The 25,479-nt window shown below is 48.6% G+C and overlaps 1 protein-coding gene across 2 annotated transcripts in view; it reads right to left on the bottom strand.

Moving 5' to 3' along the window:
- Window positions 1-16,864, bottom strand: part of grin2ab (glutamate receptor, ionotropic, N-methyl D-aspartate 2A, b) — a 38,202-nt gene extending 21,338 nt beyond the window's left edge. For both annotated transcript variants that reach the window (XM_085911796.1, XM_085911798.1), the window contains exons 1-4: window positions 16,694-16,864; window positions 16,103-16,291; window positions 8,028-8,252; window positions 7,778-7,936 (exon numbers count right to left, since the gene is read on the bottom strand). In XM_085911796.1, coding sequence (XP_085767922.1) covers window positions 7,778-7,936; window positions 8,028-8,252; window positions 16,103-16,291; window positions 16,694-16,711 — 591 coding nt within the window. In that variant the 5' untranslated portion in view covers window positions 16,712-16,864. The remainder of the gene's footprint in view (window positions 1-7,777; window positions 7,937-8,027; window positions 8,253-16,102; window positions 16,292-16,693) is intronic.
- Window positions 16,865-25,479: the final 8,615 nt, after the last annotated feature.

Here is a 25,479-nt window from a genome sequence, read left to right as displayed (position 1 = left end):
ATAACTTGGACTGGTCACATGACATGCGAGTCGCGTGTTGGCCGTATTGGAAATGAGAAAAACCGGCTTGACTAATAACACAATTTTCTTTTTTCTCTTTGGTGTCTGTAAAGCCGCTCAGACATCGCCGCAAATGGAAATTAATCGCGCCGTCTGCGTAGTCCGGACGTCTCTTGGACGTTTATCGGATTTCGGGGCCGTGTAAAGATTTGTCTTGATTTGGATTCCCCGCGTAGGACCGGCGCCCGTCAAAACAGGTTAGAAGGCAAATGCGTTTCCCCCCCCACCACCACCCCCCGTCGAGGCGCTCGGGGACAGGCCGCCCGGTTCCGAGCGTCACGCCGCGCGCGCGTGTCCTACATGCGCTTCTGAAATATTACACGGTCAACATTGCGGCTGATCAAAATCAGATGATGAAATGGTGGCAGGACGATTGTCACATTCGTGTTGTCGAACTCAAACCGCAAACGTACCATATGGAAAAGCACTGGGAGAATTTCCAACAATGTGCCGAGGAACAAAACGCCTTTAGCATAGCGCCGCACGAGTGCCGTGACAGTCCAGCTGAGGGCAGAAGAAAAACAAGAAAAGAAAAGAAAAGAAAGGCCAACGGGGGAAATGGAACGCAAGTGGAAACTGTCTCCAGGGTTGGATCGGACGCTGACCCGCTCACGAAATGCTGCGGCAGAAGGGAGGGTAGGAGCGAGCAGCTCCGCGACCCGCTTAAGCCATTGTTTAGCAAATAGCATCGGCTTGGTCTCACGCGGCTATCAAGCGATGGAAGCATATCCAAAATGCAAGAAAGGAATACATTATTCGTCCACTGCCTGAACGGGCTGCAGAAGAAATCCAAACCGGACGTAAACAGCAAAAGAGCCACGTAATTAGCGCTGCGACACAACGCGGGTGGTGTCCAATGAATGGAGCCCAATTCACGAATGAAGAGCTAATCGGTCTGTTGCCTAAACGGGCGGCTGACAACGGGATGCAGAAAAATGAACAACAATTTCATTCGATTGGACTCTTGATTTTGCAAAACAATCAAAAGCAGGCCGGAGCGCCACTGCCGGTGCCGACTGCTCGCGAGCGGCTAATCCGTTAGCGCTATACGGCGAGCGTCCCGTTTAAAGGCCCGCCCGCCCAGCCGCTTCAATCCCAAAGGAAGCGGAAGCCGTCGTGACCTTGACTGTTTTGCAACGGTGAGTTTCAGTGTGGCTTTGTCCGAGTGTCTGAACGGAGACAATTGGACATGGCTGTGTCATCAACTGACCGCTGCGCAAGGCAAACACACAAATACTGCAACACCGAGTACACGCATCGGCCGCCAGCGCTTTGGGAAAAAAAAAACGTCTTTAAATAGCCGTGTGCAAGGCGGATTAAAGAAGGCAGGCGCTATTAAGAGGCGGGCGGGCATGCATCGTCTGTCATGGAGTCTCGTTGCGCTACACAACTAGGGCGTAATACCGGGAGGCGACCATGAGGGGGGCGGGGGGGGGGGCGTGTTGGCGTGAGGTGATGGGACGAGAGCGGCCGAGGGGAAAGCAGGAAGAGAGTGTTTACAAGGGTGAGAAGGACGTGTGGGAGATGACACGGCGTAGGCTGGCGTCCGCCCACTCGCGTACACACTTGCAATTTGTGCAAGGGAAAGAGAGAAAAAAAAATAATGCTCTCGCTGCCTAAACGGGTTGCTGTGGAAACTCGCTCGCTAGCTTCTACGTCGTTCCATGTTTGCCAAGAGTCGGGTGAAGCCATGAATGGAATGTTTGGAAAATGAGCTTTTAGTCGGATGACTGGCTTGTTTGCTGACTAAATTGCCCACCGTGGATTTCTTTTTGGAATCATTCTATCAATGAAAGTCATTTGAAATGTTGGATAGAAAATAATTATCCGGCAGGCCCGAGCAGTGCGCATTTCTTAGCCGCGGCGACGTCCAACAGATGTTTGTCGGCGCTAATCGGCTGCGACGCGACGCGCAAACTGACAAGGCTGGAGGGTTCCAAACGGGCGCCTCGCTATGGTAGCGTTGCTAGTTTGAGCCCCGCTCGACGACACGACGTGTCACAAGTCGGCTCCGGGAAGAAAAAGGATTTTCTTCACTTTGTTTGGCCGCCGCCCACGTGAATGACATCACGGCATGGCGACTCCAAAAAACAATGCGCTGGTCCCGCCGCTGCCCGTTTAGGCAGCAAACAGACAAAAATGGCAACATTCAGCGTCTTCTATTGTCTTCGACTAGAATCAAAATGAATCAAGTTTTTATAGCGGCCCATTCGTAGTCCTTTGTTTGTTCCCTCACGCTTGTTCACGCGGGCAAATTGTATCTGTGTCAAAAATCAAATGAAATAAATCAATAGCATGGCGAGGATGTTCTGAACTCCAGTTTCTTTCTCCTGCCTTGGGAACTTTGCAGCGAGACGTCTGACATTTCTGGCCGATATTGCTTTCCCCGACTCGTCTTTGTGCGTGTCACATTTGTTGCTGTTTGCGCTGTTGCTATTTTGTTTCCATTTAATGTGACATTTATATTTGTTTCCTCCAAATATTCCCAGGCCCGCCCGACGCTGCTGCGCCCCCCCCCCTCCCCGCTGCCTCCATTGTTTGTTTGTTTTTTCCATTTGCCGCAGCATGTGGCATATACAAAATATTCAATCTGTCTATATACTTGATCGTTATCTTTTGCCGATTAGTTTTTTTTTTAAACCGATTTAAACTTTTTGGGCGTGTAGAAAGCTGTTAGAAATTATTCATTTATTTATCTATTTCAATTGATAGTTAAATACTACATTTAAATAAATATAAATATTTATATAAATGAAGATTTTTGTAAAGGTGTGTTAGTAAGAAGAAAGTAGCCTGCTGCCTAAACGGGCTGCGGCGGCCGGCCACACGAGCGCCACCGAGCTCCTAGAGGCGCTTTGAGATCAGTCAGGCGCATCAGAGAAAAGTTTGAAATGTCCTCGGACGTGGACGTGATGCGGGCGGGCGGCAGGTCCGCCTGCCGCCTCGTCGGGCATCTCCCGAAGCCGCCGCTGATAAGTGTGGACATCTTTCACTGTCACACTCATTTGCCGCCTCCCAATTAAGCTTCCTTAGTGTCAGCACGGATATATTTCATGTAAATTAATCATCTCTCTGGTGTCCCGCATTAGCGTCGGGCCGTCTCGTTAATATTCCAGCGGCGGCGTTTAGGATCAAACTTTAGCCAGAACTTTCCGTCGCGACAAAAACATTCTGGGGCAAGACGTTGAGAAAAAAATTGAAACACAAGGAAAAAAAAAAAAATCATCTAATCGTTGGAATCAATACAAAAGGATATTTTGGCAAATGTACATATTTATTTTCTTGACTATTTGTTTTCCCTTTTTGGGCAAGACAACATTGGTCTCCAGCTCGCCTCCAGCTCGGATGAACCGCGGGCACCGGAGTTGGCATTTCGCAAACGCGCACAACTTCCTCCAGCACGGGCACGCAGATGCCGGCGTGGATTATTTCCGGGGGGAGTGAGGGGGGGGGGGGGGGGGGGGGGGGAGGGAATTACGCACGATGCCTGGGCCATATTCAAGGGGAAACATTTTTGGAAAAAATGGGGGGAGGAGAGAGAGAGAGAGAGAACGGAAGGGAGAAGGTCAAGCCCCCGGAAAGCCCCGCAAAAAAGTTTGCTTTGAAAAGGGCAAAAAGAGGTCTGGACACCCTTCAAAGTCTTCAGGCCTTTTCAACTGGGTCTAGACTCCATCACAAAGCTTAACTGTGTTAGCTATAATTTAGCGCGTTTCCCATTCCGCCCTCACGCACCTGCAATCTCTTTTTAAAGGTTTTTTTTTAATCCCCACCGGCGTAAATTTGCATCCAAATTTGCACCGGTGCTGCTTTGATTGCTCATGAAGTATTCATCATGGCAGAAGCACGTCGCAAATGAAATGGCGTGACTTGACCTTTGGCGACGTGACGGAGAGCCGCCGAGGAAAAATCTTTTTTTTTTCCCCAAATGACAGCCGATTTCATCGAGACGTTAAAAAAAAATCCATGTGCGTTAAATTAATCAGCATTGTTGTGTCGGACACACACACACACACACACACACGCAGAAAGATGAACTATGGCCCGGCACGTTTGTTCACGCACACAATTATTTGAATGTGATTGTAACTCGCCAGTTATTCATGATAATCGTGACCTCGCACAATGGAAATCATCAGAACAAGTCGAAATAAATCTACGAGGCAAAGAAAATGCGCAGCATTGTCAGTCTCCCACGGTTGTGAAATCATTCAATGAAATCATAAAAATAATGCAACCCATTCAATTTTGCGCAATGGGAAAAATACAAAGTGACGAGAATAAAAAAAAAAAAAAGCCTTAAAATGGCAATGAAGCTTAATTGTCAGCACTCAGCAGAGGTCTGTCTGAATTTGGCCCATGCTCGCTCGCCGCCCAGTAAAAATGTAAACTTCCATTTTACGACAACAATAATCAGTCGTCCAGAGTCACGTCGTTTGGTTACAGTTGGCTGCGCTGCAATAAAACTTCCTGTTTAATTGTTGCTCTCATTTGTTATTGGAATAAAGATTTCATTTCAACAAACAATGATAAATGAATCGAAAAGGAGCTTTTTTCCAAATGTCTACCGGCTCAATAACAACCTTCCGAAATAAACTGGAGTGAGAAACTACTCGAGATGAACCGGTTATTTAAGCACAATTGATTGTAATAAATGATGATCCATTTAGTGCTTTTGCTAGTCTTGAATGATTGCCAACAAGCGACGGTGATTTGGCTGAGTCATCTGTGATCAGAAGGAGTGAAGGTTTAAGCTATGTGCTTGCTAGCTAGCTAGCTAGTTATTTTGTGGGAGGTTGCGCTCGTCTTTAGCCTGCTTTGTTAGCTTCTTGTTAGCCACTTGTCACGTGCTTGTCACATTTAGTAATTAAATTCAAAGGTTGGTTCATGGCGTAACGTTTGAGGTGCTGATGTGAGCCATTACTGGCACGCGAGCCATTCTAGCATGCTAGTTTGTGCGATGTGCTAGGAAGAAGTTGGACTGAGTTGACTGATGTGTTAGCTTCTAGTGCTAGCCTCCAGCTAGCCATCCGCCGCCACGTGCTTTTCACATTTCTGTCCAAAAGTTTCTATTTTTAGATTATGCAGCAATGTGAAACATTCAGCGTGCCCCCAGGTTGGACTTTGGACACTACTGATGGAAAGATCAGAAGAAGAAGCAGAGTAAAACGCAATCTTTTGAAATCTGCTCAGCCAAAGCTTGAAGCGTTTTTTTTTTTTTTTTTGCAGACGCGTCTCGGCTTTGATTGGTACGAACTCTCCAATATGGGCCGTATTATACTTGGGCGGGGTGTTTTCATTATCTCAGCGCTGTCCGACTCCATTTGAGCACAAAGCCCTTCACAGAGGCCACACAGAGATTCAATCAAAATCTTTTTTCCATATTTGCTGAGCTGTCGTCTGGATACGAGACGGATAAAACCTCTTGTTGACTTTACATCGCCGTCTTTAGATCCAAGATATGAACTCTTAAGAGGCCTTCGGATTTACATGCCGCGCTTTGACAAGATGATGTACAGTCACTGTTAATTTGACAAGATCAACACGTTCAAGGACTTTTTTTTGCACACTTTCAATTGGTCCGTGATGAGATTCGTCTTTTTCCCCTTAGAGTGCTGACGCAGCCGTCACTTTCCAAAGCGGAAGACAAAAAGGTGTTCCGTGGTCTTACATTACATCTAGCGGACTACTCTGCGATGCTATTTGCTAGCTGTAGCCCCAAGACAATGAATGGTGCCTCACTCAAATCCAAATGTTCACGCAATTAACCGGCAGAACTGAAGAATCCAAAGAAAAGCAGCCAAACGCAAAGCCAAAGGAAAGCGGCCCACAACGCAAGTCTGTAAACCTCGAGAGCGAACGGATGCGCGAGCTATGGCGTCACTTTTTCTTGGGAGCAGCTGTTAATAATTGAAAGCCACTGCAAATGGCCCATGCCCATGTGGGACGTCCCAGGCGGGGCGCAGCAACATACTGCAAGATGCGCCGGATGGCGAGGGGGGGGCAGAAACGACGGCCATATTTAATTCACGAGCTTCCATTTGGCCGGCCGCAAACCCCCCCGCCGGCAGCGGCGCTACATTTTTCCTTATTTCCCCGCATGTAATGGAAGTACAAGATTCCCGCCTAATCTGGCCGTCTCCCGTGGCCTTTCTACGCGTTGAGTCCGTGACAACCTTCCAGCCAATTCGCACAAATTAGGCGTACGCCGAATGACGAGCGGGCGGAAAAGCGGCGAGCTATGCAACCCGCTTGCTCGTCTTCTTCTTGTGCTTCACGGCTGCTGAGGAATGCAGAAAAGGTAACGAAAAAAAATGGCATATATTTTATTCATATATATACATATATAGTATATAAATATATATATATTATATATATAATATAAAATACATGTATATAACTAAAATATATGTATCTAGAATGTTGATTCAAATATTTTAGCATTGAAAGAAAAATGAGAAGAAAAATTCTTGACATTGTGTCGCCTTGTTTTCTGCCACTTTGACTCAAGTTGCCATTTTAGCAGCACAATTTGGTCCTAACACCAAAAGTGTTTTGCACTTGCACCGCCCACATACGTGGATTATTTGATTTTTCGACTTGGTTTTGGATTTTGGTTTTCCCTGCTGTCGGCGTGTTCTTGGCATCATCCGCCGCCTTCTGCTTCTCCATCCACGACATGACGGAGCACTGGCGGTCCCGTCTATGTCATTTTCTCCAGCCCGCCGGGGTTTCTTTTGCTTCCGACGGTTCAACTTTGACGGGCTAATTGGGTTTTGTCAAAATGAAAGCGTTCGGATGGGGAGCGCGCAGCAGTCACGCAAGATTTTAATCCCCCCCCCAAAAAATACCTCACAAATTGAATGGAGCAAAGACAGAGAGCGCAGCAGATGTTTGTTTTCAAGAAAAACGCCGGCGCTTTTTTTTGGGTGAAAGGTAAACTGCGCGGCGCTAATTAGGCTTGGAGCGCGCTGACAAGGAACATTATCTCCCGCGCTCTGCCATCGACATCCAGTTGAGCCTGCAATAGTCTCGCAGTGATTTACTGCCCGTCTGGTGGGCGGCCGGCCGGCCGGCCGGGCTCCGCCGCTTAGTTACACGTTTGGAGAAAGATATCGGAGGTGTTCAATAGCTTGTTAAATGGCACGTCGGCAGCTTTGCGCCATTTATTCAGTTTTCAGCCGCTGACCTTTCTTCGCACGGACGACCCTGGACGCCCCCTCGCCGATCCGGTTGCGAGGTTGTCTTAGGAAAAGAAAACAGACGGGTTCTGCCCTTTTCAACTTTTTGGCTTCATCCAAAAGGACTTTTTGGAAGAAGAACATTTTGCCCCCGAAGATAGTGAAATTTGGTAGACATGTTTATCAGGCGTAGACCCACAAAATGCGCAAAATTAGACATTAGAAATGGACCTTGTATGCTCCAAAGAATGTTTCACTTAGAAATTTGATAGGCAGGTGTAGCGTGGGCAAACCCACCCCCAAAAAAGTGTGAAAAGCTATGCCCAAAAATAGACTGGAAGTCAGCCATTTTGTTTCGCCGCCTCAATAGAATAACACTCTGTAGCACCTCAGAACATTTTGAAAAGTCAGCCAGTTTCAAAAAAATAAAATAAAAATGTGTTCGGCATGTCTATCATGAGCAGCCCCAGCAAGAAAATGGCGCCAATTCTCACCATTTCACCCGTAACGTTTGTGAACCAAGCGTGTCGCTCGCTCACCTTGTCGGCCATGATCATGGAGGAGCCTCCGTGCACGCCCAGCACAGGAAGTTGGGTCTGGACGGACAGGAAGTCGAGAATCTGAGCGATGGCCTCCTGGTCGGTGCCGTCGGCAAACACGATGCCGTGGAGGCGAGATCGTGACAGCAGCTCGCAAACCTTCCAAAAGAAAAAAAAACATAAACGCTCACTTTGGACCACTTGGAAGTGGTTTGAGCCCATTCCGTAGCCATTTGTTTCTCCGTCTCACCTGCGTGATGACGGACTTGGGGTCGGTCTGGTTGATCCTTAAGGGCACCACCGATATGTCCAGGGCGTCGTCGGGGTTGCGAGGGGGTCGCAGGTCCTGGTCCGCTACCATTCGGGTCTGGCCCATTACCACGCCCACGTTGAGCCCCGGAGGCTTCTGGGAGGTGGCTCGAGACGCCCAGTGCGAGAGGAGGAGTAGCGTCCACAACGTCGCACACATGGTACCCTGAAGACACAAACGCCACAAGAGCTCATTTTCATCATTCAAAAAAAAGCAAAGAAAATTCCGATTTCCTGTCGGTTTTTATCTGACGCCCCAAAAAATGAGAAGCAGATGCGCAGAGTCATAAATGCCCCGCCGCCGTCACCAATGCTAATGAAAGCGCCACGACGGCGCCGCCTTGCATCTCGGCCGATTTCCGACACCTCCGCCATCCGGCCGAGCCCGGGAAGAAAACCTCGGGGGGGAAATCGGTGAACCGATGATCTTTTGCTAAACTTCCTCCAACGGAAGCTTCTTGGCCCGGTTCCGTTTGCAGTTTACGTAAAGCAGCCAGCCCTGATGGAGGCCCGCCCGCCCGGCCGCCAGCAGACTGGCCCCGTGGCGTTCGCACCACTTAGCGTATGTCGCTAAATCACACACCGCTACGCTCCCGTCCCTGAGAATTAGCATCAGCCACGCCCCGCCGGCTCACGATTACGCTGACTTTTGCCCTGGAGTTAGCGTCTTCGCTAATGGAAGCAGGACTTGCCAACACCAACCCTGGCTGGCGAGCCGACTGTGGAAACGCTAGCTCCGATTTGAAACGGAAAGCCTGCTTTCAAACAATTGAACCCCAATGACATCTTAACCTGATCCCCTAAACCTGTGTTGAGATCAAAACCCTGCTTTAAAATTCAAACCTATGTCTTTAACTCCCATTTGAGACCTTAATACTGACTTGAAGCCCTACTTTGACGCCTTAATGTATCTTGAAACCCTAAACCTGGTACTTTGAAAGTCCAAGCGTGACTCTGAACGCTCCTTTGAAACCGTACCTGTCCCGAAAGCCGACTTTCTCTTGAAACCCTACCACCACTAGCTTGATGGGGTGCGCAATGGCTTCATGCCAGTGGTCTATTCAGTCATGGTAAGTAAATTACTTCCGTCATATGCTCTGCCGCGGCGTGTTTGTGATCATTCAAATGCATTTGGCTTAAGAGTACACATTTGCCTCGAGGCGGTGAATTAGCGGTCCAGCAAATTTGGCGAGAAGGATAACGCTGGGTCAGAAACGCCGGCAGACGGCAACAGCTGGAGCGGCAAGAAATCAGACGACACGATTGCTCAGCGTGAGCCAAACCCCGGGCTTTGTTTTCTCCCCGCCCGCCGCGGCGCACACGAGCGCATTTTTTGGTTCAGCGGCGTTAGCCTTAACTGCGACTGGATAACGCGCTGGCTGTTACGTATCCGTCCAAAATGTCACCGTTTCATTCTGGGCCGCTTCAGCGCTTTTCTTTGGCCATGAGTTTGAATTCGGGGCCTGCCCGTGTTTGCCCCCGACCCTTAAATTAAATTCATTAGCAATAAAGAATCATAATCATAAATAATAGATATATATACAATATATATATTTTTTTTAAAATAGCACTGATGAAAAATTGGGGGGCCCCTATCCACCGCCGCAAATAGCAGAGCGACTGTGTTTACACTAGTGTGGGCACAAAACACACATTTTTGTTCAAAAAACAGGGGAGAGGTAGTTTAGTGGTGCCTCAAGCACTTGTATATTCATTTTTCATATTCCTAATCATCATCATCGGATGTTTTGATTTAATTTGCTGCGTTAATTCCCCCTCCCCTCGGGCAAGCTCCAATTTCAAATGCAGACACTCATCGGATTTATGCGCATATCGGCGGGCGAGCTCAATCTGCATCAAACTAGCAGCGGAATTAGCGGCTAATTATCAGTAAACACAAAGCCAAACGGGAAGGAAGAGACATTTGGCGATGCAATTGATGAAACCCAAAAATCCAGGCAGCTATCTTTGTGAGAAAAGGAAAAGAAAACTCCTCGGGCTTGTTCAGCACTTTTGTCAAAAAAAAAAAAAAGCGAGCGGGCCTCTTCGACGCGATCCTCCATCTTGTCATCTCGGCTGTGTTGGCTCTTTTTTTCTTTTTTGCGGCTAAATGCATTTGCATGTCGAAAAGGAGCGCACTCGGTTGATGGCATGCATGCGAGCCGTGTCTCGGATGGCGGCGACAAACGGGCTGAGCCGGGCTGAGCCGGGCTGAGCCGCTTGTTGGACAAATAGCACGCGTGCCATGTTGTGTGTTTGCTGAGCAACAACAAAAACAACAAGACCAGCAAAGTAGAACGTCTTGTCCTGAATTGTCAGTGGCCGGTGGCAAATGCAGCAGCAAAAAAAAAAAAATTAACATTTTTTGGGTTTAGAATGGATCGATTTTTTTTAAATCAAAATGAAATGTCAATTTGCATTTATAGACATCTTTCAAAAATATGTTTTTTTTTCCCCACTTCTATTGAATCGTGCGGTATCACCGTATCGTGATACTGTTGCAAAGATATCGCCAAACGTCGCTAATCAGCTTATTTGGCTTAGCAGTGTACGTGCACACACACACACACACACACACACACACACACACACACACACACACACACACACACACACACACACACACACACACACACACACACACAGAGGTAATTAGCAATTCAGTCAGCATGGCGGCTGACCTTGAGCCAGTGATGAGGTGTCATTTGGGGGATGTCAGCACTTTTATGGAGAGGTGGAAATGAGCTCATAAGAGACATTTGAAAAGCATCAAATAGGTTCAAGACCAAAGAGAACTCTAACCGCAATTATTTCTGGGGAGAGTGTGACCCCTAAAAAATATGAAAAATGGCCGACATTGACGCTGGCTTGTGGGTTGTCGTTTCGGCGCTCAATGTCATCAAAACATCGGATCGGAAATTTCGATAAGATAATCGAGGAATGGCGCAATGCTTCTCTGCGGGAAAAAAAAAAGGGGGCTAATTTGACTCGCGCCCCTTTTAGGGGATTTACTGTCGTCTTCTTGTTGATGTAGCGAGTCAAATAGCGACCCCGCGGAGACCAACTACTGCAAAAACGCTGACTCGCCGCTCAGCTTTGAAAAAGTCACATTGTTAAAAAGGTGAAGGTGAATCGATTTGAGAAGTTCCGAGGCAGCCGAGCCCAGATGACGACGGCGGCGGCGGTCGCCTTCTTCAAGGTTTTTGTGCTGAGCTTTTCCAGAGAGAAAAAAAAAAAAAGATTCACATTTGTATTCAATATTTGATGAGGCACTTTTTACACGTGAGCGCCACCGACGACTCATCTGAAAGCAGGAACATCAAAGTCATCGCACACGCGGGCGCTCAAAATGACAAACGGGACTTTTATGCATGGGAGATTTCTCTGTGGGCTTCAACCAGGGACTTGCATCTTAACTACATTTTTGGTTTCAATTAAAAAAAGGGAAATGAGGCACATCCGCAACACGTGGCACGCTCTTCAAATCAAATAACACAAAAGCAACCCGAACAAATGTCAAACAAGAACCCGGCGAGGTTTGGCGCTTTGGATTTTCCCAAGGATGGGGGAGAGAAAAGAAAGATGGAATGGAGGAAGGATGAAGAAAGAAAAGAAGGGATGGGGGAAAGAAGGATAGAAGGAAGCAAAGATGGGAGGGAGGAACAAATGATGACTCCAAAGGAGGACGTGAGCTTACAAGCACAGCATCGAAATTTCACAAGGTGTGGCCCGGCCGGCGTGCGGGCCTTTTGCGGCCAATTTCGTGTTCGTTCCTTTTTTGCGGTGGCGAGGCGAAGCGCCCTTGAACACGTCGCATCATTCATATTTCAGGGCTGTTAAATATGAATAAGGAGGACAAGCAGCCAGAAAGGACACGGCGGCTTTCAGCGGGGCGGGGGGTTTTGACTTTTTGAGGGCGTTTAGCGGAGGTGAGCGAGAGGCCGGGATGAGAAAGCCAGCGGCAAACCAAAATGGGTTGGGACATTGGGATATTGACTGTTTAGCGGACGACTTCGCCGACCTTGGAGATAGCGGCGCCGACGGGCCCGCCAGATAAGATTGATGGGCTGTATCACCTTTGAGCGCCATTGCCACGCAAAAAAAAAAAAAACTCAATAAAGGAAAACAAAGACAGCGACGCCCGGTCAAACAGGACTAACAAAAGACGCAGGTTTAACGTGAAAGTAAAAAACTCCAAAACTCACACAATTCAGGGAGAAAAAAAAAATTCAAAGCAGACCACAAAATGAAAGCCACAAAGTTTTACAAAAAAAAAGTAGCAGACGAGCGGAAATGGCCCATCTTCAAATAAGATTGCCGAAAAACGAGATCAAAAAAGTTCATCGGACTTGAAAAGCCAAGACGAATCTCAAAAGGTAAATCCTCCGTATTGTCTTGGCTCGAAATCCTCATTTGAAACGTGTCAGTTGATCATGTCGCTATCCGCTAGCGATTTTGTGTTCGACACGAGCGGAGCTGTCAGTTGTCGTTCCGCTGTGGCTCCGTAAACATCTTTAAATATGGAAGGCAAAATGGGGAGCGATGATACGCGTTTACGAGATGAACGCCGACGACGTGCCGTCGGGGGCCTTGCTGAACCTTGTCTTTAACGGGCTATCGATCCTCTCCCGTGTTTATGCCGCTCCCCACTCACCTGTAAGTCAACGTGTCAAAGGTCCGTTAGCGCGTGCACGCTAACACGCGCACGCTAACACCTTTATTGATTCTGCCGTGAAGTTTTATGTGTGTTATTTATCCACTTGAGATTAGCGTTGTGGCGAATTGAACAACGCGGCGGAGGGAGGCCGGTGGAGATTATTAGCGGCGGCCGGCCGGCAGGTCACATCATTCTGCTTGTAAGCGGACACAAATCTGCTAGCCGCTAATAGCATTTGGGACGCGCGCTTGTAAAGTAGACCAGAGGTGGCCCTCACAATTCAAGTCCAAAATACAGTGCGAGCTGGACTTGTAGACCGCCAATTGGTCCATTTGTTGACTCGCCAAAATGCTCCAAAGTGCGTCACATAAGTCCATCTGTAAATCCATCGCTGTTTCATCGCGGTTTCGGGCTTTCAGTTAGTTAGTTGGCTAGTTATCAGTCAGTCAGTTAGTTAGTGTCCCATTTATCAGCTAATGTCAAGCAGTTAACTCACGCTCTGGCTTTGAACACAATTGTTTTTTTCACTAAGTCCTCGGTTTTAGTCGCTAGCTCTGAAACGTTCTTCTGCGCTATTTCTTTGTTAGACCCTTTTGTCTGGTTAAGTCTGGACCAATTAGTTCATTTGCTTTTTTTAGAGAAGGGGGGGGGGTTGTTCATTCATGGTCGCGGTTATGTTTTGCCGGCGGCAGGATCACTAATGGCACCACTCTGAGCTACAAGCAGGAGGCAAGAAAAAAAAATAATAAAATGCCATCAGTGCCGCCGCTACATGCTGCGCTAATCAAGTGAAATCGAGCTTGTTGGAAAAAAGCAGCAGCTGGAATAGAGTGGGGGGGGTTAGGGGGGTGTCCTCCGTCCGACATGAAAAACATCTTTGACGTTAGCGCCGAGCACATCTGCGTCTTCCTCCGCAATGGCCGCCGCGTATCAATATTGAGTTTGTCTTTGCTTTCCAAATGGATGACAGATGGCTTCAATCTACACTAAGGCGCCGTGTTAATATTCATGCGCCAATGTGACAGCGAAGGTGTTTGGCGCAGCGCTGATGAGCCGCGAGAGAATTAGCATCCCGCCGGCTAAACGTCTCCGAGCCCTCGTCAGTCGGGCCCCGGCCGGCTTCCAGATGCCGCCGACAGATGTTTACGTTTGCCGGCGAATACGACGCTTACCGGCAAACGCAATTAAGACTCTCCGGCCGTTGCCGGCGAGGAGAAAAAGCCGGCGTGACATCATCAGCGCGCCAGCGAAAAGCTCCCGGAACCACGTGGCGCCGCCGAGGTGGCCTGACTCGAGGCCGCAGATGTTCCGGGAGCGGTGGAATGCGAGGCGGGGAGGGCGGGGAGGGGGCGAGCGGCTTTAATTGACTTTCAAGTGGTTCATCCGCTCCTTCCTTTCATTGGCTCGGCCGCCAGCTGCCGGCCGGCGGCCTCGCCGGAGGGCGCCCGGCTGCGCACGAAGGCTCCGAGTGGAAATAAACACTCGGATGCGGGAAAGCGTGTCACCTTCAACGGGAAGGAGACGGGCGCTCGCATCTGGCAAGGCGGCGAGCTTGCGGGACCTGGCAGCCTGCATTTGGTTGCTTGTTGTTTTTTTGCTTCTGGGACCTCGCAACCTGCTTTGTCTATCATGTAGGAATAACAAAGCGACGCAATCCGCAGGCTTGGGCTCTTCACTCCTTCGCTGCCATTGACGCATATAGACGTCAAAGTCGGATTTTGTCCAAATACAACTTTGACCTCTATATGCGTCAATGGCAGCGAAGGAGTTAATTGTTTTGTTTTGTTTTGTTTGAAATCACGGTTTTAAATGTGGCTTTCAAGCTCGCATCAGGGTATCAAGTCAGAATGGAGATGGAGAGCTTATTTGGGGCTCAAGCACCGACAACAAAAGAAGAAAGAGGAGGAGGGGGCGGAGTCTGTCACGGAGAAGAGGCCCACCACGCACAGCTGGAAGACTGAGGAATTCTTGTTGTTGTTGTTGTTGTTGCTACAACCCACAGTTACCAGAAACCCAAAGCGGGTCATCAGGCCCTAGTTTCAAACCTTAAGCACGCCTTCCAAGTAGCCCTGTCACCATTTCAAGGTCTTAAAAGGCGATTTTGAAATCGGAAAACGACAAAACTAACATTGGCTTCAAAGGTCGATTTGAAACTTGAGCGCTTGTGACGCCATTTTTTTTTCTTCTGTCGGATTGTTTACGTTTTGATCTCGGAGCCGGCGCGCGGCCATTTTGAGCACGACGAGTTAATCGTTGGTTTGATGACTCGGTAGGAAAAAAAAGTCAGCAGTTTCATCAAGTGCTTAAAGAAACATTGCAACGCAGACAGCACAGCATACGTGACCAGGTTTTATGTGTCGGAAAATCCCAAGTGGGTCATCTTTTTATAACTATAAGACGGAGCCAGCGCCGCCAGAGAGGAAGAGCGAGAGCGGCGTTTAACGTAACGGATTAGCGAGGCGCCCGGAGACGTCGTACCCGCTCGGCCACCGATGGAGCGACTCATCCGGATGCGGGGCGACGCTACTTTCGCCATTCAGATGTGCTTCGGTGAGGCACAAAACACAAATTACAGCTCGGACACTCGACATTACGGAAGGTGAGTGACACGCCAAACCCCCAAAAGAGGGGGGGGGGTCAAGATTGGCGGTGACATCACAAACACAATCTGAGTGAGCTTTTTGCACATGATATTTATATATTAATGAAGAGTGTCAGTACTTTCCACTCTGTCGTGCCCCGCAGAGGCCGGAGATGCCTCCCTCCCTTTTTTTTTTTTTTTTGGGCCATGCTGTTGTTCGTAAACACACACACAGGGTCACTGTTTTTTTTAGCGGCCGTGACTCACATATTGCTCGCTTTGATTGGAGTGTTCATTAAGTCTAATGAGATCAACTCAAGAAAATGACTTTTGATGTAGTTTTGGGTATCAAACTTTTTTTTTCTTCCCTTGAGTGAACTCTAGTCAATGAAAGAGTGCATATAATACGCACATGTAGATGAGCCTGAGCTGAAATTTTACGCCTGATGGAGAATTAGGGGGGGGGGGGTCTGCATGACTCCCGTGTGTGTGTGTGTGTGTGTGTGTGTGTGTGTGTGTGTGTGTGTGTGTGTGTGTGTGTGTGTGTGTGTTTGAGAGAGCGCGTGCATGTGCGTCTCTAAAACGTGACTCTATTCAAAGTGTAATTTGAGAATGCATTTGCATGGCCTCTCATCATCATCAGCAGCAGCAGCAGAAGCAGCATCATCATCACGAGCATCATGCATGTGAGACACGAGCCAGCGATGCAACAGCGCCGCCAAGCGTCCGGCGCGTCAACAACAGGCTGCAGCAGCGTCATGTCTTGTCTTGTTCTTACCTTGGCTGTCACAAGGAGCGTTTTGCGCCTTCGTCTCGCGGGTCCGTGAGCGTGCGCGCCACCGCCGCTTCCCTGACCCGCGCGTGGCCGTCGTCGTCGTGGTGGCCGGCCATCGCGCCTCTTCTCCGGCTCCTCATTCTCTTCCTCCTCCTTCCGCCTTCTTCTGGTGCCAAAGTCTTTCAACTTGATCTGCCGAGCAAACACACGTTGCGTGCGATTAGTGTCGCTGTCACTATTGCTGTTGTTGGATTTGGGGTGCGCGTGCATCGCATGCGGCGACTTGTTGAATCTTGCCAGGCGAGGACGCGCGAGCACAGCAGCGTGACTTATTAGCATATCTAACGGCGTGCGGGCGTGCGGGCGGGCGGGCGCGCGCGTCAGGGATCGGAGTTGAATTCAAAAGTGCGCGTAAAAAAAATTAAAAAATAAAAAGCTAGGTGAACGCGGAAAATGAACCACGCAGCGGGTTATGTGCTCCACTTGCCTCCACCCGCATCCCCAAAAGGCAAAATGTGCCCCTGCATGCGCAAGCAAAGCGCCGTGGATTAAAAAAAAAAAAGATTCCCGATCAAACCCGCGGCATGCACTCACCCCATTCCCGTGACACATCTCTCCAGGCAGCCGGGTGGAGATGACATTGCAGCCTGTTACTCCATTCGGGTGCCCTCCAAGGGGTGAGTCTCCCCCTCCACCCCCGTGAAATTAATCCATCAATTGCACCTCCATCCGAGGGAAAGAAGTGGGGGGAGGGGGGGGGGCACGCACGCACAAGAAGCACCTCCACCCAAAAATGAGAACCGCACGCTGGGATTAATCCACCTGTCGAGTCCGCGAAGAGCACCGCTGGCTGGCCACGGCCAGGAGCTCAGGTGCCTATTCCGTCTTGCCAGTCAAATGTGAGGTCCACGCGTTGGGAAGGATGGATGGGAGGGAGTAAGGGAGTAAGGGAGGGAGCTACGTGGCGGGCGGACAGAGTGCAGGCGATGGAAGGACCTGCCGATATTTTGGGAGGGGGATCTCCAGGCAGCTCCGCGCGCGTTCCGCAGTGTGAGAGCCCGTGGACAGCCTCCGCCTCCTCCTCCTCTTCCTCTTCTGTCCTCCTCCGCGCAGATTCTTGGAGATTCGAGAGCGTGTGTGCGTGGAGGGGAGATTCCGTCGCGCACACACATATATATACGTACGTACGTATACGTAATCTTCCTGGGTGAGGGAAAGAAAAAAAAGAAAAAAAAGAAAACGCACCTAAGTTGGTGTTTTGCTATTGCCCAGTTGACGAGCCGAGATGCGCGCGGAAATGTTCCCCGCTTGGAGTCTCCGTTCGCCCGCAGCCCGTCCGTTCGCCCGCAGCCCGTCCGTCCGCCCGCCCGCCCACGCAGCGCTAGCTGGCTGAAGGCACTTCCACAGCAGCAGACTAGTTAATTAAACATAGGGACATGCACCCGGGCCTGAATGAGAGCGGGATGGTGGAGCGGGGAAGGTGGGCTGAAGACAGTGGGTGACTTCATCCTCCATTTATAAAATATTATCAAGCGTCTATTTAGCAAATGCATAATGGATAAAAGGCATGTGCAGCAATTCCGCCGGGAGAACTCGACTTGTGCGCTTGTCATAAAATGTCATCCTTGTGGGATGGCCGCCTTGAAAAAGGCGGAAAAAAAATCCGCCTTTTTGTGGAAACGGCAAAGACGGTGCGGAAAATGGAAGAGAGGCGGAAATGAGCAAAAGTCAACCATACGAACGAGGCCAAGTCCGATATTCGGTAGAACTAAATGACGCAAAACGATTAAACTGCCGATTCATTTCAAATATACATCATGAATAAAATAACGTATTTATGGGTTCCTTAACAGTTAAGATGTGAATTCAAGTCAGACTTTATGGCTTTGATCAAACTTAAACGGAGTGCCACTGCCACCTACTGGAGTGGATGAGCAATGACACATAAACCCAAAACAGAAACAATTGTCCTTTTGTTACATGTTATGTGTAAAAACGTTTTTTTTTTTCTTTTAAAAATCGTAAAGGAAGCAGTACCAACCGATTAAATGAGACAGCCGATTAATTATTAAAATTGAAGATGAGTGTGTGTGTGGGCATGCTGTCCTAGCAAGCGTGTGTTTGTACATTTGTGGGCGTGCGTGGGTCGTTTGTGTGAGTGTTTATGAGCGGTTGTGCATGTGTGGGCTTTGTATGCTTCCGAAGCCGCCTCGTACATGCGCCAATGCGTAATGTGGTCCGCCTGACTGTGCGCTAGTGTGTCATCCATCACACAACTGGCATGAGAACATGTCAATATCCGCCTAAACGAGCCGGATGATGTGTCATGTTCTCCGTCAGCGGCTTTGCTCGTTAAAGCGGGCCAGGCCGGGGCAAACTGGAGAGGCTTGTGAGTCGCGCAGCCTCAATTAGCCCTAATTAGCCCAGCAAAACTGCGGCTAGAGGGGGTGCATGCGCGCGTAAGGGGGTCCTCAGGGAGCCCCCCCCCCCCCCATCCCCTCTGGATGTAGTCCCGCAGCAGACAGATGGCGCGCACCGCCACTGGGTCACGTTGGCGGGCGGGCCCGCGCGCGCGTGTGAGCGAATCCCGCTAGCTCGCATTCAATAAGCAGGTTGCCTCTGATTACCAGGGAGCACGATCTTCCTCTTGCTCGTCCCGAGGAGAACATTGGCCACCTGTTGAGGTCCTCTTTCCTCCTCCGACAAGAAGGAGCCCGCGAGGCTGCGAAGAAAAGGAAACAGACGCTTGCGTAACGCCAACATGAAAGAGGGAAGACAGTGCTTTTCTTTTGAGGGAAAAAAAAAGACATTACGGGAGCTTTACAAATAGAAAAGCTTTGCGGGTTGTTTTTTTTTTTGTGTAAAAACGAGCCTGCAGTGCAGATGCGACGCCAGGTCCATTAAGAGCCGTTTCCCAGGCAAAAAACGGGCCCCGGCGGAGCAATTGTGAAGCTGCTCCTCAATATTCTTTACGTGGCGAGCGTAATGAAGGCTGCTTTAAAAGCTGCTATAAAGCCTTCAACGTGACCTTCAGCGTCCGGACTGACTCAAAAGCCTCAGCCTCACAAAACACAAGAAAGTCACTCGGGGGAAAAGAGAGGTTGTGGAAAGTCGAAACCATGTCGAAGAGCACTTTGGAAAGGTGCAGACCTCCACCGAGGCAAAACAAAGACAACCTGAGTAAACTGAAAGGAACTAGAACAGCTCAACTCACTTAGAATGTGAGCAATCCTTAAAAAAAAAAAAAAAACAGTCATCTTGGTTAGCCTTTCCGCTTCCACAATTGACAATCCCATTGGAGCATTTCCAAAGACAAACCATCCCCGCTAATCGCCCCAACAAGTGAGTGATTATGAAAAGTGTGGGGGGGGAAAAAAAAAAGCAAGCAAGCGCTAACAATCGACTCCTTTTTCTTGTTTAATTAGCCCAAGACAAAAGGCCCGCGCCGCTAACGACGTTTGGCTAACGTAGCGGCGGAAATGAAAACAAAGAGTCTCCCGATGAAATCAAAAGGCAGCGGCGGAAAATATGAAAGGCCGCATCCATATGAATGTACATAAATAGATTAGAGAGGAGAGGGAAGCGTTACACAAGGCCCCTGACAAAAAAGAAAATCATGTGGGCAATTTCCGGTTACCATGGTAACTACTTTATGAGCGTCACCACTTCAGCCAAGGCGGCCGAGCATCCCGGCTACGGGCTAGCGTCCCGCTCGCACAAAACGAAAAAGAGCCCGCCCCGGATGACGATCCCAATCGTAGCCAGACACGTTTCCATGACAACAAGAACCTAGCGTGCAACCAAAATATAAAGCCTTGCTTTGGATTACGCCATCAAAGAGAGAAATGCGGAGAGAGACCATGGAGGCAAATCCGGATTGGGGCTTTCAATTCTGATCAATTCTGCCCCATCAATCAATCGCTCCATTTACTGGGCCGATATTGAATAGGCAGGTTCTTTTTCTCATGATATCATTTCTTACTGAATTCATTTGCAAATATCAGAATCAACATATTTGTCGGTAGTGAAGCCAGCCAGCGTCAAAGGGGTCAGTTGCTCGCTTCTTCGGTGGGTGGGTGCAGCCGAGCGTCACAAAAGTCGCGAGCGGCGGCTAATTGGCGCAGTCCAGTGAACAATTTAAAATAGATCATCTGGAGGCAGTCTTGGGTTTTTTCTATTATCAGCGCGGCCGGAGGGGGCGTTCAAAAATGTTGGGAGAAAGAAAGACATCTTGCTGAAAAGGAGCAGGACCCGAGGGCCTCCGCACACAACTCAGCCGCCAAAGCCATCGTCGGCTTTGTGGCGCGCGTTGGACACTCGTCGAACGCCGCCGCCGAATGCTTTTCACCCGCTCGGACTGTATTTTTAGGTGCAGCCTTGAGCCGGGTACATGTCGGATTACATCACATGTTTTGAGCGCTGGAAACACAACGGTTAGGGCTTCCGACGAGGTTTGGGGGGGGGGGGGTCAATTCCGATTTCAACGACATGAGGAGGGCTTCAAATCGTGAGGTACAGTCCATTCTCAAGGAGTGGGATGGGCCACCTCGGGGCATTCTGAAATTAAGTGTAATTGCACATCCAGTGCAGTAGGTGGCATTGGCGCTTTTTATTTTACATGATTATTTTATTGATTGATTTTTCTTTTTGAAGCTCTTTGGTGTCATCGCAATCGCAAAGCCAAAGAGTTCATTCTAAAATGAAGTGTAATTGCACATCCACTGCAGTAGGTGGCAGTGACGCTTTCATTTTATTGATGAATTTTTTTAGAACGCTCTTTGGTGTTATCACGATCGCAAAGCTGAAGAGCTGATGGAAAATCCCCAGTCGGGCCAGCGCAAGACAGGGACCGAGTCGAGCCCGAAGTCCAGTCCGAGAACTTCACAACGCAGTCTCGAAGCCAAGATCACGCTGTTACAATATATTGCGGCATCAACGACGTGCATTTAAAAACGATGAGGCGCCTGCCGATTGTTTCTGCTGAATGAGAATTGGAGAATATTGTCCATCTGCTGTCTCCTTCCCGCAGGAGCACAGCAATGGCTACAAAGGTGGCAGTCATGGGTTCAGGTGACGTTTCCTTGGCACGCGCTCCACAAACGCTCGGTTGGCGCAGCTGGCGGCGGGACCGTTAGTCGCCGGCCTGTCTTTACGGTCACGCTACGAGAACCCAAGGAAAGATTTGCAATATTGTCATTTTTCACATTGAATCCATTTGTGTAGCAAATGTGCGCAATAAACAAAAATCTTATTTTTCATAGGTTTTGTCATATATGTAGCGCGTTCCTAATGAATTGAAATTGTTGCAAAGCCTTCCCTTGACTGGAGTTTTGGACGGAAGTGAAGCGGGCGAGACAAAAACGACCGAGGCTCCCGAGGCGACAGATCGGTGGCACGGATCAACAACATTGGGCTTTATCGCCACGACGACGACGGAGGCGGAGGGACCAGCTGCTCGGAGAGCGAGCAGCGCAGTAGGCGATGGGCGGACGGAACGGCCGCTGACACGGACGCCTGAAGCCGTGCTGGAAAAAAAAAAAAAGTCATCAAGAGGATGTGCCAAGTGCGCCTGCGGGGAAAAAGCCCCCCCCCCTTCCCTTCCAATGTTCTATTTGAAGCAGGAGACACAATATCATCTTCATATCAAAGCCATTATTGCGCCGCTGCTGTCTAATCGGCACGTTTCAAGTCGGAGGACGTTCCCACGACACCTCGCCAATCCCATTTTTTTGCATCTAATAAGGGCACTTTTCAACTTTTTACAATCATTTTGGATAGTTTTTCTTTTGTTTCCTTCATATTTTTCTTTTTTGTCTTGGATTTATTTTTGCTTAATAGTTTTGTAATTATAAACATATTTGAGCGTCACTGTTAAAATTTGTTTTGCGCCTGTTATATTGTATTTTTTCTTTCTAGTTTTTATATTGTCTTGTATTTTTGCACTTTTTGACAATATTTTGTATTTTTTTGTCATTAACAAAAAAATGTGTGTGGTTCCCTTCCGTTTTCGTTCCTTTGCCATTTGGTCAACAGGAGCGTGTATGGAGCAGTGGGACTTTGATTTGGATCCGATTTCCCCCGGGCTACACAACAACAAACAAAAACCACGACTCTTCCACCAAAAACAACTGCAAACGTGTCTTATTGGTTTAAAATCTATCTATGTCACTCCAGGAAACGCTGCTAAAAATAGCCCAAATGTTGCCAAAATGTTCTACGTAGGAGAAAAAAAAAAGGGACCAATGGCGTGTGGCACGGCGATGCAGAACCTCCGTGGGCTTCTATCATTCAAAAAGCAAAGCAAAAAAGCCAGCGGACTGGCTGGCTACTGCGTGCGGGGTGGCGGGGTGGGGAGCAAGGTCGTCTGGTTTATGGAGACAATCTGAAGCTGATGATGATGGTGATGTTGATGACGATGAGCCACATGGACTGCGTGCGGGCTCCTTCTGGCGGCCCGCTGGGGAATTACATGATGGGGGGTGACAACAAACGCGCTTCATTCACCTTCATCTGTTCTGCTCCATTTAAGCCATCTCGTGACACACTTTTCCATCGTGCGCCGGCCCGGCCCGGCCTGGCCTGAGAGGCGAGCGAGGCGAAAATAAATATGAAGTTTGCCAGGCAATTGAAGAACGCACAAAACATGTGGATGGAGAAAGTGCATCCTCACGGTTGGGCTTTTGCATCTGAGCTGGCTGGCCTTTGTTATCCACAGGAAAGCTGGCCTAGTTGCTGTGATTTGGTTAAGAACCAATTCATGTTTTTTTTTTATTGTTTTTTTAGATTGCCCTGCCGTCTCCCACCAGTTTAGGGCCAAATTCCCATGTAGAAATCGTCCAAAATTGCTACATCCTTTTAAAGACAGATTTACTCATAAACATTAAATGACATTTGTAACAAATAAAAAAGAGTCGATAACTGTAAGATACAATGACCTGACATTGTCTCACTTGAAATAGACAAGCAGACAGTCTTGTAGGAACGTAAAGAAGCAAGCAAGAAAGATAGAGAAAGTCATGACTTCAAAAAAAAAAAAGCGTGTAAAAACTTACTTCCATTCAATTCACTCAGGCAGGCAGGCAGGCAGCCGCGTGTGTGGTGATGGGGCCACCCGCGGCGTCCACGTCATTCCCATCCCGTGTGTGGAACTCAAGCCCCCCGGGCGGTCACCACCAAAGAATGGCCGCTCGTTAAAAATTTATCCAGCAACAGCAGCAGCAGCGGATCTTTCTCTCTCTCTCTGCCTCATTTGCTCCACTTTGGGTCGGCTTGGAAGTTGCGGTCTCCTCGGTGCTCGCTGGACCTGCGCCGTTGAAAGGTGAGCAAAAGCAACCGTTCGTTTTTGGCGCTTTTTTTTTTTGCTCACTTCCGGATTCTTTGGTGACGCCCCTGATGGGTGGTGGTTGTCACGTGACGAGGGAACTCCAGTGACGCTGGTGGGGTTTTCCCAAAGCTTCTCTCCTAATTTTCATGATTCCTGTCACCATAGAAACTATTTGTTGATCTTTTTTAACATTCAAGACACTTAACGAACGTCATTTAAGACATAAAAGGAAACTTATTTCGTTTGTTGACGTGTGTGGAAAATGAGCAAATTGGCTAAAAAGTAGCTAATTGTATCGAACGTGGACATTAATCCTACGAAGGCACGTTTTACCAAGCGCAGAGGGACTCATGTTAGACAGTAGAACATATATCGTGCTCTGTAAACAAACACAGTGCAGCTCAGCCTCTGCCAAGTGAACTTCATGGCTAGTGAGGTCGTGTCGACTCTTTGGAAATCACACCCGTATGATTCGGTGCAGCACAAAAAAAGAAATGACTTGAAAACCTACTTTGTAACCCTTGAAAAGAAAAATTCCTCATCCTCATTCAAAAACAGAGATATGATCATCTCGTTTCAACCATCCAAACATCTGCTTGTAGGTGGAACGTCGGACCGCTAGATAGCAGCAGCATGTGTGTGTGTGTGTGTGTGTACGTCTTTGATGAACCCTCATCAGTGAGCTTCTCTGCCGTGCATTGCAAGACCACCCGCCTGAGTCTGGCTTTGCTTCCCGTCTGATTGGGCCTTTTCACACCCGTCCAAAGGCGACGCTTACAATTGGAGATCCGAATCGTAAAAAGGAAAAGACACAAACTCGCACGCCTGCCTGCCTGCGCGTGTGTGCGTGCGTGTGCGTGTGCGTGCGTGCTCTTTGGCGCTTGGTAAAGATCAGATAGGCTTACGCTTCGGGGAGCAAAAGATCACTATCCGGCAACCCAACACCAGGCCGGACAGATCTGGCAATCGGATCCCCTGAGGAATAATTTGGTTGATGGCACTCATAATCACAGCCCTGACACCGATCCCTCTCGGGAGCCCGCGTGTCGGACTGAGTCGTAGTCCCTGATACCGATACCCGGCGGGAAGATGTTTCTCCTGCTCTACGAGCAAGTGGGCAGGCGGGTAGCAAGCAGCCGTTGACTGCCATTTAAAGGAAACTTGGACGCAGCCATGGGGGAGAACATACAAACTCCCCACAGGAAGGCAGGAGCCTGAATTGAACCCACAATCTCTGCACTTTTAATAAACCCTAAACTCCAAACTATAATCCCAAAACACTTCAAATAAATCGTCCTTAAAAATGAATGGCAACCAGTTTTCTTTCTTTCTTTCTTTCTTTCTTTCTTTCTTTCTTTCTTTCTTTCTTTCTTTCTTTCTTTCTTTCTTTCTTTCTTTATTTATTTATTTATTTATTTATTTATTTATTTATTTATTTATTTGTGTTGTGTTATTTTATTTATTTTTGCAGGAGCTGCTAAGAACCCGGGCTAAAGTGTCAATGAACAGAAGGTGTGCTGTAATTCTTGATTCTTGGGGTCTTTTGTCAAAAGCGCGGAAGAGGGCACGATGCGGTGATGTCACCTGAAAAGAACAGGCTTTGCGGTTTATCTTGAGCAAGTCTCATCCTTCCTCTCTGCCTGTCGTGTCATCTCTGTCAACCTTCTGTATTATTTATGCCCCGCCCCCTCCGCCGCTCGCTCGGGTTTCACCTGTAGAGCCGGATGACAAATGAAGACTCCTTGCGCCGGCCGCCGCAAGAAACGCCGATCGGAGGCATGCCGAGAACAGTCACAGGGACGGAAGATGGAGTAGGCTAGAAGAAGAGAACAACCTAAACACTTTAGCTTTGTTTCTTTTGTTTTGTTTTTTCTACCGAGCTGCCTCCAGACGAAAAAAACCTTGGAGTAGCGCCAAGATCCCGGCCACCACGTTGAGTGGAGAGGTGACTACATCCTGCTATCAGTCTGTGTGTGTGTCTGGGTTGCCAGATTGAGATTTATGGGAGGTGTTTGTCCTCTTGCCCCGATATCAGAGTTTATCCAGTGGTAGTGAC

The sequence above is a fragment of the Syngnathus leptorhynchus genome, chromosome 5, assembly GCF_054491065.1.
Source record: "Syngnathus leptorhynchus isolate UIUO chromosome 5, UIUO_Slep, whole genome shotgun sequence".
In the NCBI taxonomy this organism is placed as follows: Eukaryota; Metazoa; Chordata; class Actinopteri; order Syngnathiformes; family Syngnathidae; genus Syngnathus; species Syngnathus leptorhynchus.
The sequence above is the reverse complement of the archived record's forward strand: the minus strand, read 5'-3'. Positions and strand labels throughout refer to the sequence as shown.